Source organism: Fukomys damarensis, unplaced genomic scaffold, assembly GCF_012274545.1.
Source record: "Fukomys damarensis isolate Sample0158 unplaced genomic scaffold, DMR_v1.0_HiC HiC_scaffold_34, whole genome shotgun sequence".
NCBI lineage: Eukaryota > Metazoa > Chordata > Mammalia > Rodentia > Bathyergidae > Fukomys > Fukomys damarensis.
Window position 1 is genome coordinate 13,619,880 of NW_022900946.1, and position 12,737 is coordinate 13,632,616.

At 47.3% G+C, this 12,737-nt stretch overlaps 1 protein-coding gene across 1 annotated transcript in view; it reads right to left on the minus strand.

The window, feature by feature from the left end:
- Window positions 1–12,737, minus strand: part of Clec16a (C-type lectin domain containing 16A) — a 213,138-nt gene that overhangs the window by 108,802 nt on the left and 91,599 nt on the right. Inside the window, exons 14-17 of the mRNA XM_010610069.2 lie at window positions 8,192–8,314; window positions 5,712–5,821; window positions 4,945–4,989; window positions 1,260–1,310 (exon numbers count right to left, since the gene is read on the minus strand). Of these exons, the coding sequence (XP_010608371.1) occupies window positions 1,260–1,310; window positions 4,945–4,989; window positions 5,712–5,821; window positions 8,192–8,314 (329 nt within the window). The remainder of the gene's footprint in view (window positions 1–1,259; window positions 1,311–4,944; window positions 4,990–5,711; window positions 5,822–8,191; window positions 8,315–12,737) is intronic.

The window sequence follows — 12,737 nt, forward strand, 5'->3', positions numbered from 1 at the left end:
GCGCCTGGGCAGCAATGGGGAACGGGCCCCAATGTATAGGTGAAAAACAGCAAGGCTCAGAATTTAAGCAACCTGCCCAAGGTCACACAATTAGTAAGCAAACAAAAGCAAGAGCAGGGGCTTAGGAGACTGGGCATTGCCGCATTCCAAATGGCACGTGAATGCTACGCTTCCAAACAAAACCCCGCTGTGGGGGATTACACTGCAGAAGGGGGATGGGGGAATAAAATGGCAAATGACCTCTAATCCACTGCACTCTGATGAATGGCCTGAAGAGTGGAAGTCTGAGCTGCCTTCTGAAGGGCTGGAGAAAGGGGCTGAGCGCATCGATGGCAGCAAGGGACGCTTCACAGCAGCGCAGGTGTCACAAGGAGGCCCGGCCAATGCACACGGCTCTCTTCGGGAGCCTGGAAAAGGCTCCCTCCCCAGAGGCCTCAGGTATGTGGTGACAAGAGTGTGGAGAGGGCTCTGCTGTCCAGACCCAGTAAGCAGGCTAGGAAGCCAGGGAGCCACTTAGCTGAGCTGCCTGCCCTTTTCTTTTTGACACTTTAAATGTTTAGGTTCATTATAAATGTCCCAAATCACTTCACACTTTGGTGAGTAATGTCCATGGAAGGGTAATCTATCATCTCTTTATTGAGTGCCTGCTCAGAGATAGGTGCTGGAGGTGCAGAGAGGAACAACAAGACAGAAAGCCCTGATCTCCTGAGCCTAGCACCTGCTGGAGGGAGGGGACCTGTGTGGGCAACGGCACGCAGCATGCGGCACACCAGCACTTTCTGGCGGAAGGGCAAGGAAGGAGGCAGCTCGACACAGGGAGTCAGGCAGGGGGTCTGGGGGCGAGGTGCTACGCTGTGGAAGTGGGGCTCTGCCACTAACAGCTGAGACAGATCTGGGGACATTACTCGACCTCTGACTTCCATTTTCCTCATCAGCAAAAAGGAGGCAATGACATTAGCCTTTGGGTGATACGAAGACTAACAGATTTAATATATACAATGTGTTTTACACTCCTGGCAGGCGGCACGTCCTCAGCTAAAAGGCACCCCGCCCCCACACAATTCAAACCAAAGCGAACCTTTCTGATCCATCTTACAGACACAGAACAGGGGAAATGAAAGTAACCTGAAATTTTAGTGATCATGGGGATCCAAAGGCTCCATTTTAAATTTACTCCCCCACCAATCTTTGCCACTCAGAGTCAGACAGAGGCTCTGTGGGTTTGGCAGGCACACAGGTGAGCCCCAAACCTTACTTACTGTCATGCTCCTGTACTCATCTTCAAACATGTCCAAAAAAATTTCTTCCCCCTAAAAGCAAAGGAAGGGAGGATGATATTATTCATATTTTTTTCCATAAACACAGTATTACAAATGCTAGCTCTAGGCTTTTCGGGCCATCTGTTTTTAGTTAGTGGGTTCTCGTAAGTCACCAGGAAGTAAAATACACACACACACATACACACACACACACACGTGAACACGAACACGCATTCAAATAAAAGACTGAATCTCAAATTGCACCATTCAACATGTTTTTCCTTTAAAAAAAAGCGTATTGAGTTAGAGGCCTTCTGTCAAAGCAGTTAATTAGAAAGTATGCCTGTAAACCTAGCGCTCTGGGAGGCTGGGGCAGAAGGACTGAATGTTCAAGCCCAGCCCAGGGAATTTAGTGACTTAGGAAGACCCCGTCTTAAAATAAAAAATTTTAAAAAGCACTGAAGGTATAGCTCAGCGCAAAAGCCTCAGTTTTAGCCCCTGGTTTAAAAATTATGTACTTAATATCATCCACTTGTGAGAATGACAGGAGACATAGGAAAGGCTGGCTATGTCATCATCTTAAAAATGAGAAGTTCAACATTTCTGGGAGGAAGAGTATAGCTAAGAATGCTTAAAAATAAAATTATATGGCTTTTCCCTCTTGCTTTCGAAGCAAGTATTTGGAGTCATGTAGGTCTTCAGGCTGAGGCTCTGCCCAAGAGGACCCCTTCAGAACAGTGCCAGAGGTGGAAACTTGGGGCTGACACACATAAACCTGGGACAAAACCCCAGCCTACTTCAGAGGGTCTCTGTTTCACTGCAAGGATGGGAAAACAAACAAACAAACAAACAAACAAAAGCACAGGCCCATGTTGTGGGGTCATTCACTGTAGAATGAGTTAATGTACATGAAATGCAGTGTGGAGTCTGCTGCTCAGAGCTAGAGATGTTAGTGCCCACTGTCACTGCCATCTCTGTTGGACGATGACTGCTGGAACTGTCCCGCCTCCCATGTCCTGGGACATGGACACACACACACAACCACACACACACACAGTCAAGGTGGAAAAAGGCATAGATCAAAGATCTGTTTTATATTTTTCCAGTTGTTAGAACTACAGATGAACTTGAAGATTCTTGCATGGCACCAACAGAACTGAGAACATCCAAGAGCTTCAGAGACATTATACTTAGGGTGTAGGTGTTACAGTGATAAAGGGGAAATACACCCCCCAACCTGCGAGATGTCAGATATGCTGCATTCGTGTCCCTGGAAAGCAAAGAATGAATTCCAAGGAACAACAGAGGTTAAGATGAGGAAAGATTTATTGAGAAATAGCTCCTGAGAGACAGGAGAGGGTCCCAAAAGTGGGTTGCCACCAAGGCCTTTGTCAGGGCTAATATATATAGCAAAGTCACAATGTGGGTATAACACGGGTCAAACAATAATCAACCTATGGGGTTACAAGTATAGCTGCTTAGCTAACTGATCTAATAGGGAAGCAAGTCAAGTAGCAAGAGTACATGGAGAGAACAAAGGCATTTTGGGCAGGGATGGGTCCAGATGCTTGGTCACCCACTTGGGTGACTGATGTCCATCTGGACTTTACTGAACCAGCTGATACCAATCACAGTACAATCTCAAGTTACTGTTTATCCCTCAGGGAAGCATGTAGGCCTGGTCACTGCATCTTAATCTTGAGGCCTGGCCTTCAACAGAAGCGCCTCTAGCCACAGTTCTGTTGTGCTCTCATCTTTTGCACTGGCTTTCTTGAGGGCCTATCCCTGTCTGTCTATTAATTTCTGTCTAACTTGGCCACCTATAATAGGATAAAAGCAAGACAGAAATCTGAATGGGAGAAGGGAAATGAAGTTTAAACACCTCTCCTTTTGTTAGTGGAAGAGAATCAACCTCAGAGAAAATGCCTACCTCTACATCTTTCTGGTTTTACAACCTAAAAGCTTTGGCGAATGAAGGGGGAAAAGAACTTTGAGCAGCAATCCTGGAAAGAGTCAAAGACTACTCAACTATGGGGTTTCTACTTTGTTCCGGGCTTGCTAGAAGGCACAACTTCCTACTCAGCGCGTGGGGGCCAACAGGGACCACCCTTGTCTGGGCAATCACTATTGTAACTGGACAGGGTCAGTGGAACCTTTCGAGGTGGATTTTCAGATTACAGGACCTGGTTTTACCTCAATAAACACTGACAATAATGGGTTGCAGCTTAAAAAGATTCTTGAAAGAAACAGCAGTTTAAAAAGAACACAAATACCATCTGATAATGTACGATGCACCAGTAGCGGGGCATCTGCCCATTCGGTGACCTTTTGTAGTGTCTTATTAAATTTGAACTGAGAAAAAAAAATCCAAATAATGAAAGCACAGGTGAGAGCTTTGTGGCAACACTGACAACTTTCCCTTGCCTAGGAGGGTCTGCATTAGCCTCTTTAAGGGAGAATCATCACTAAGATCTGAGATCAGATACACAGACCAAAATTCAGAAAATCACTAAGACTGTCTGACAAATGGATTACTCCACCATGGCTGATAATGATAAGCCTTGCCTAAAGGTAAAGTCTGAATTTTATGACTCCCCCAAATCTGTATGTCAAAATCCCAACCCCTAGGGTGATGGCTATGTGGGGGTCTTTTAGGGGTGATTAGATCATGAGGTGACCTTATAAAGAGGCCCCAGAGACTGTCTCCCCTCCCATCATGTGAGGACACAGTGTGAAGACGTCATTTGTGAGAAAGTAGAATCTGTCTAGATCTGGGACCTCCTAGTCTCTGGCTCTCTGAGACATAAATCTCCACTGCTTGTCAGCCGCCAGTTGACAGTATTTTGTTACAGCAGCCCTAATGGCCATATGCCTTATGAGCTAAGCAAAACTGGGCTGAGTACCTCAGTGAGAATCCTTGCCTAGCATGCGCCAGGTCCTGGGCTTGATTCTCAGGATTATGCCAAACACACACACACACACACACACACACACACACGTGCGCGCGCACACAATTAGACATTTTAGAATCATCTGGAACAGAAGATAAATCTCTACAAATCCTTCAGATTCTGGAAGTCATGGAAGTACTTTATAAAATCTCCCTATACCTAATATACAAGTTTAGAGGCCCTCCTGAGGTTTCTTAGTATACCTGTATATAAAATAATAAATCATTCACAAGTAAGTTTACATGTATTAGTATATGTAACTCATGAACGTAAGTTCCTCAGACATCACTCAGTCATATGTATATGATTTGAGATTTATACCTAAACTCATAAATACTCATAAGTAACTGGTGAATAAACTGTCATAAACTAGGAGTCCTCAAAAATTTTACAATAAGAGCATGGAAAGTTCAGACAACATTAGCTGGGCATTGTGGCACACATCTGTAACCCTAGCACGCTGAAAGGCTGAGGAAGGAGGACTGTAAATTCAAGCTCAGCTTGAGCACTTTGTATGACCCTGTCTCGAAATAAAAAGTAAAATAAACAAGGGTTGTAAATGCCCTGGGTTCAATGCTCTGTGTCAGGGGGGGTGGAAAAATGCTCAGAGATCACTGCTCTGGAGATTATGAAATCAAGCATTTTTATTCAATGATCACAGATATAAAGAAAAACTGAAGGCATGTAACCTTCTAGTGTCCCCCTTCTACAAGACACCGCAGGCTGCCAGTCACCTTATAGAAATGCCGCACCAGGTGGACACTCTCTTCTCTCGCACCCTGTTAAAAGAAAGAGCATAGTCTTATTGAGGCCAGCAGGTCGGGCTAGTTACCAATTCTGCAAACAGAGTACATGTGAAACAAATGTTGGGCTGATATCCTTAATATATAAAACAGTCTCTAATGAGAGCAGGAGGAAGGGAGAACTCATATTGACAAAGGGCAGGCAATTCAACGTGATAACATGGAAAGCCTATTAATGCTCCATTAAATGTGTGGGTTAGGGGGTGAATAAGTCATCAGAGATGGTCAATCTGACTCCACTTTTACAAAACAGAATTCTTTTATAAGTGTGTGTATGCATTTATGTGAGTATACCTGCACAGACACACCCAAGCGTCCACTATAGCTGTTACTTTTTACTTCCTTATACTTACTTTTCTTTAAAAACAAAGAAATAGGGCAGGTGGATAATACAAACTATCAAAACTTAATAAATGTATATTTTAGCACAAAGCTGTAAGTAATGTGTATATTTGCGTATGCATAAAAGTTTCACAATACAAAAGGAACAACTTAAAAATCCTGGGCGCAAAAAAAGAACCAAATAATCGTAACAAGCTACTAAAATCCACAGGGTAAGTGGATTGTTTCTTCAAGTGAATCTCAACTGAAGGGAACTTCCTTCTGGACCAGTGGAATGGAGCGGGGCCCCAATCTGGACCCTTCTTGACCTCATCTGCTCTCTGGGCCCACAGGAAGCGGGAAGGGAAGGGCCTCACCTCCAGGCAGGCCAGGTGCACATCCTTTATGATACAGCTGGAACTGGTCAGGACTTGCTGCTTCAGGAGCAGGCAGCTCAGCTCCAGTGTGGCCAAACGGATCTTCCCATCTGTGGAACACGGCAGGGTCAGCCTCGTAGTTCCAGAACAGTGCCCTGGAACACAGGCTCTGTCCTGTCCTGCTGTGAGGCTATCAGGCCTGACAGCAGACTAGTCAAGGCCCCATTCAGAGGGAGCAGAGGAGGCCCCATATGCCACCCTCCTTCCCCTTCAATTATAATCCAACGCTCCCAAAAAAGCTGATTATACCGGGAATGTACCCCCAAGGCCTCACATGCCCACAGGCAGGGCTTTGGAAGGTAAGTAAATCATGGGGTGATACAGCTGATTTGTTGTTAGGAGGCGAGGTCTGGTCAGAAGAGGTGGTCATTGGGTATGTGACCCGGAAGGGTGTTTCTCTTCTTGGCTCTTTTGCTCTCTCTGCTTCCTGGCTGCCATGACTTGAGCAGCTGTCTTCTGCCAGACCCTCCCACCATGTCCTTCCTGCCTTGGAGCCAGCTGACTATGGACTGAAACCGCTAAAAACCATGAGCCCAAATAAAACTCGCCTCCAAGTTGTTAGTGTCACTTATTGTATCACTAAGTCATACCAAATAGGTCCCTGAAGTCCCTTTATCAGGGAGAGGGGAGATGGAAAAGAGGCCAAGTGTTCCAAGGGCCTAGGAAGTAGCCCTCTGCGGACCACTGTTGCTTCTGTCTAGCACTTTCCCCATCTCCAGGAATGACACCCCTCTTTCCTCTGAGGAACCCACAGCACCCCCTGGCCATGTGATTTTAGGGGTACTGGTCCCCCTTCCAGGGGTAGGCACATCACCCAGGCTGGGCAGGGTGTTACATTCTTGGGGTGGCAGTGATTGGGTGGGGACAGGTGAAGAGTCAGTCAGGGAGTGAAGTTCAATTCTATGGCTAAGCTGGAAGCAGGGACTGCTGAGCAAGAGAATCTGTCCTTGCACTGGGCACAGAGAGAACAGAAACACTGGTCGGCGCTGAGGGGCACAGGCATCACAATCCACTGCAGCCACCTCTCCTCACCTGGCCAGTGTTTTCAGTCTCCATGAAGTACTCTGCAAACAGAGCTTTGAGATCTCCCTTACAAACTGTCTGGCACAGAGCACATGCAGAACCCCAGAAGAGAGGACAGCTGGAGCTGCTGGAGGTTGCCTTGCCAACTTAGAAGGCAGCAGAGTCCAAACAGTCTTGAAAACACTTGACCCTCGAGATCTAGATGTGCCTGAGGCCAGACCCTTACAGACTTTACCAGCCAACGCAGCTTTGTTTCTACTTGTACTGTTTATAGTAGTCTGAGGTAGGTCTCTATTAACTGTAACCCAGCTCTGACTAACACAGCTTGCTATGCTAACCTGCTGTGAGCCAGGCATGGTGCCAGGTGCTTTACATACACCTTCTCAAGAAACCTCTATAAAAACTCCTTGCAATGGCTGCCTCATAAAATGACACTTAGAAAAGTGAAGTGACTTGCCTAGGGCCTCCCAACTGGGGAAGCGGCAGACTTCAGGTGCTCTGCATGCCAAACCTACATCTGCCATCTTTCATAGAGGTATCTGCACCTGCTTAGGGAACCGCTCTTATGCAAATCTTCTGTGAATCTTTAAGCTTATTTCAAGGCAAGATCTTGGCAAGAAAAGAGCCATGCCTCTGAAAATGGAGACATCAGGGACCAGAATGGGCTACTGGGGAAAGCTCCACACAACTCTCCTGCTTGCCCTTTGTTAATATCCTAAAAGTCAGGGTGAAACAGATGAGAAGAGTGAATCTATGCTTAAAAATGAAAAGCTACATGCACACAAAATAGGCCTTCTTAAGCAGGGTACAAACCCCAGGAACCACACTGGGAAATGTTAACCAGTCTCAACTCAACGACCTCTGCCGGCACCGTGACTAACAGCTGCTAATCACTTCCAGGCCTCCTTGGTTCCGTGCGCCTCTGAGCAGTCTTACTCCTGCCTGCCCCTGTGCCAATCCTCTCTCTGGCCCAGTCAGCCAACTCTGCCTTCTATTTCAATGTTCCAGCAATGACTCCTGCTATTGTCTGAAGGAGGGGAATGTGATCTTCCACCCCAGATCCTGCTACCTTTGCGAGTCCCTGCCAAGAAGCCGACCCCTATTCCCATTGGCTCACCCAGAGAGGAGGGCTGAAGAAACTGGAAAAACTGGCAGGGAGGGGCTGGACATGGAGCAGAAGAGATGTTTTCAGGGGTAGGGGACAGAAAGAGAAGGCTCATTCAAAGACATAGTTGTAGCAGGCAGCAGGGTACTGGTGGTGCAGGACATGGTAGAGGGAGTGAGATTTGCCTGGATTCTTAGAAGGGCCAGGTCCAGAACACTGGGGCGTGGACCCAGTCTGGGGACCCAGTTCCTCTGACTCCACAGCCCCATGACAGACATCCCCAGGCTGGCACCTGGCTGGGCAGCATTGTTCATGATCCTGATGAGTCTCTCGGCCAGCGGATGGTTGTAGGTGGTCTTCTCGGCCATATTTGGCACTGGCAGCTGGATTCGCTCTAGTTTTTCAGGATCCATGCCTGGAATGGGAAAGGGAAAGCTGTGAGCGGAGATCCTTCACTGGGATACCTGTTCCCCTTCCTAAAAGGCCTTCAGAACAGGGTCTCCTCAGCACCCCACCACCCGTCTTTGTGATTTCTTCAGTCCTGGCTGCTGACTGTACTGTAACTTATGTTCAAGCTTTCTGTATACTGAACTTCTGGAAATGCATTAAAACACATTTTCTATTACTGCTTATAAATGGGAAATCAGCCCTGATGCAGTGATCGATGGTAATTATAAAAAAAAGAACAATGATTTTACATTCTAGCCAGTGATTGACTCTACTCTTTGTGGCCAAGGGGTGCTCTGTATTGGTTAAAAAGAGACTGGCAGGCACTTATCAGTGTTGAGAACAGCCGAGCACCAAATGGTGACATCCTGTTAGACCCGTGGTGGAGAACCTATGGCATGTGTGTTAACTGTGTTTTTCCTCTTAAGACAGCAGATGCTAATGTATGAGTTGTTTTTTCTAAACTAGAACCTCAATGTTCAGGTTTAATTGCAGTGTTGGCACTTTCCAATAAATGAGTTTTGGGGTGCAGTTTAGTACTCAGTCTCTAAAAGGCTCACCATCACGGTCCTAGACATAAGAGGAAATGAACAAAGGAGAAAATTTCAGTGCCAGGTTTGTGTGCCACCTGAGGCCATATCTGTGTTAGGCAAATTCACATTTGGAAAACAAAGACCTAGAGAAACAGAGCAGACATGCGTGATTCCACTCAGATACTCAATCTCCTAACATCAAAGTGAAGAGCTGGGCTGCACCCTCAAAACACATTCAAGGGAGCCGGGCATGGTGGCGCATGTCTATAATCCCAGGACTCAGGAGGCTGAGGCAGGCAGGTTCCCCACAAGTTTGAGGTCACCCTGGGTTATACAGCAAGACCTTGTCTCAAACAAAACAAAACAACCCCCCAAAATGCACTCAAGGGCACTAGGTTCCCAGCTGGGAGGGGCAGACACCACCCTGCCCCTACCCAGAACGGCCTGAGCAGAAAGAGACTCAGCTACACTTAAGGGCAGACAGGTGCACACACAGTGAAACTAGGAAAGCAGATCCAGGGAATCATTTGTCCTCCACGGAAAATTCAACAGTCTCTCCTGTGAAAACCCAAAGCATTTAAAAGACAAAAGATGAGATGGGGGGGCAGGGATTTAGCTCAGTGGTGCTGCCGGCCTTGCAAGGGCAAGGACCCAAGTTTTATCCCCCTTAAAAACAAAAAACAACCTCCTCCCCCCTACACACAAAGATGAGATGGGGCTGTGGGGAAGTAAAGATGGAACCAGCAAGTCTATACCTGTGAACCATGTCAGTATTTTTCATAGGGAAGAAGCTGGGAGCTGGGGTGGTAGGAAGACTGGTCAGGGCTACCAGAATAGTCCAGGCTGGGGACAAGAATGTTCAAACTCCCATCCTGTCACATAACATGGTTCTTGAGAAATCCGCGAATAGAAATAAACATTTTGCTTGATCCAATCTCAGAGACCTCAGTGGCTTGTTTGTGCCTGAAACACGCCTTTTCCTGTTATTCCACAAAAGGGGGGACAGTGGCACTTCTCGGAACTCTTGAAATACGGCCCCTTGAGTACCAGATAACACTTCATTTAGAACCTTGACAAACCGGCTAGGGAGCAGCTGAGAGCCCACTGACCGACCGTCCGTCCGGGTCCTAAGTACCTCCTACACACACACTGACGTAAGAAGCCACACAGTATATCCTGCTTTACTGAATCCCTTCCAGCTTGGGGGTGGGCTCAGACACCCAGGAGATGACACAGGTGAGGGAGGGCAGAGTGGGTGGGACGCTCTCACATGCCCCCCAAAAGTGTGGCTTGGTCAAACAATTTGAATGCAGTGAAAATTTCATTTGTGGCTTCTGTGTCCCACTGTGATGCTAAGTGTCCTCCTGGAAGCACTAAATGGCAGGAAGAATGTCAGTGACTCTTGCTGGTATTTGTTTTCCCCGAGATTCAACAAGGTCAACAAGTCCTGACATCTTTCTATCCTTTATAAATTGCCACTCAGAGGCCTGGGGGGAAAAACCAGTTCTTCTGCCTCCTCAGCCTTGTGTCACCAGCCTTGTGACCATCAGTCATCCCACTTCATTCCCTCTGGAATGCAGCAGTGGCGGGCAGAACCTGAGGGGCAGACTGGGACCCGGGCTTGCATCTGCACGGGGAAGCACACTGGTCCTGTTATCACTCTGCCAAGGAAATCTGTGGCAAAATCTTCCTGAGACAGGAAGACTCTCTGGGGGTATTCCTGATCTTTCTCAATGGGTGGCTCCACCCTCTGGGAGGCAGGGTCCCAGGGCACCAAAACACTTCAGGTCTGGCTCAGAGTCTGAACCCAGTGCCTTCCTTTGGTGAGGAAATTAAGACCCTTTAGATGACTCCAAAGGTGGATGGATCCAGACGCGAAGGGAGGGGGCACCGCCGCTGCAGTGAGCTGTTGAGAGCTGTGCCCATAGCCGCCTCTGTGCCCACGGGTTCACCGTCTGAGGGAAGGGCCTGTGCAGGTATGGGAGTTCTGTCTTGATACTTAGGCCCTTCGAACCTCAGTCTCCTCACCTGTGAAATGGCAGTAACTGCGTTAACTACGCATCCCAGGACGCTGCCAGTATCAAATGAGGAAGGGCACCCAGCCTGTTGCTCACTGTTATGCACACGTGAGAACCCCTGGTTGGAGTGTATCTTAATGTGTTTCTATGTTCTATGTGTTAAAAAGCACAGCGGGAGGGAAGCTAACAAAAGCTAAAACCAAGCTATTGAAGAAAGTTCAAAGGTCTGCCGAGCCATCTGGGGGCATTTTCAGGGCACAGTTTGCTTAGGGAGTCTGAAGGATGAACAAGAGTCTGCTGTGAGCTGGACAAGGTAGGTCACACCTTGCCAGGCCCAGGGAGGACTTCAGGGAGCGCAGCAGAGTTTGTGGATGATGTAGTAGAGGCTGGGGCAGAGTAGCAGAGTAGTAGAGCTTGATGGTGGCAAAAAGGGACAGGCAAGGCGTGGGTACCCAGATTCCCAGAGAAGACTGATGGGACGGCGTCTGGTGCTGAGGGTCAGGTTATGCTCTGCCTGACTCTGTTCCCCCCACTGCTCAGGGGTCTCTGTGCTTCCCCCAAAGCCCTTCCCTGAAACCAGCCACATTCCCCGGAGGTGGTCTTAACACCAGGCCTTCGGACAAGACAGGGTGTTCCACACAACATATGCAAAACTATAAAAACCTCTCTAAATATTTATGTTCTTCCTTTAAAGTTTCTTCCACGCCAGATGCCTCCCTTTCTCTTTCCAGTTTCTTTTTCCCACCACAGCCTCAGAAATCCCATTTGTCACTGAATTATTTTACCCTTGCCCTCAGTTTTCAAGGTCCCTATAGCAACCCAAAAGCTCCAGATGATGCCCTGAAGCAACCACCTTCAAAAGGAGCCAGTGGCCTTTGCCTGTCTGTCAAGTGTTTCAAGTGGACTTCTTCATTTACCAAAGTACTCAATGGGAACAAACAACAAAAAACCCAGGTCTCTCTGGGTAAAAATGGGGTCCATTAGGGAGGGAGGATTCTGTGACTAAGACAAGTGTGGGGGGAGGTTAGGGACTGGGGTGTATGTAGTTCAGTGGTACAGCACTTGCCTGACACGTACAAGGGCCTGTGTTCCATCCCCAGCACCAGAAAGCAAAAACAAAAACTCTACATACCTGGGAATAGTGGTACATGGCTGTAACCCCAGCATTCTGGGAGTCTGAGGCAGGAGGATTCCAAGTGCAAGCCTAGTCTGAGAGACTTAGTGAGACTCTGACTCAAAATTTTTAAAAAGGGAGCTAGGGATATAGCTCTGTGTGGAGACCTTGGGTTCAATCCTCAGTACTAAAGAAAGAGAAGGAAGGAGGAGGAGGGAGGAGGGGAGGGAGGGAGGAAGGGGTAGGTAGAGGAAAGTGGGGTTTCTTCATACAGCAAGCACTGAAAAACGGTGGGTATCATGTGCAATGCTGGGTTTAATCCTTGATAACTCTTGTAAAGCAGGTAATATGATCTCTACTTTATAGATAAGAAAATGAGGTTCAAAGAAAAGAAGTTTGGCTGAGGTCGTGCAAACGGCAGAGTGGCTTCTACTCCCTGTCCTTTTCCACCCTCCCTACGCACTGCACAATTCTTGCTTGTTAGTTTTTTTCTCCCCACTTGCCCAACCTGTGTGCATCATGGTATCTACCAGCAGCCTTGGCAGGAAGTCCACAAATGTTTGCTGAATTAATTTTTAAAGAAGTTAATTAATTTTGATCAAATTTAGCCCACAACGAAAAAGGGGGACAGAAGATCATACAGATTTTAAAAGTAGGGGAAAATATAATCAAGTAGGCGCTACAATATGACAGTGTGCAGAACAGCATATCCATTATCTACGTGGC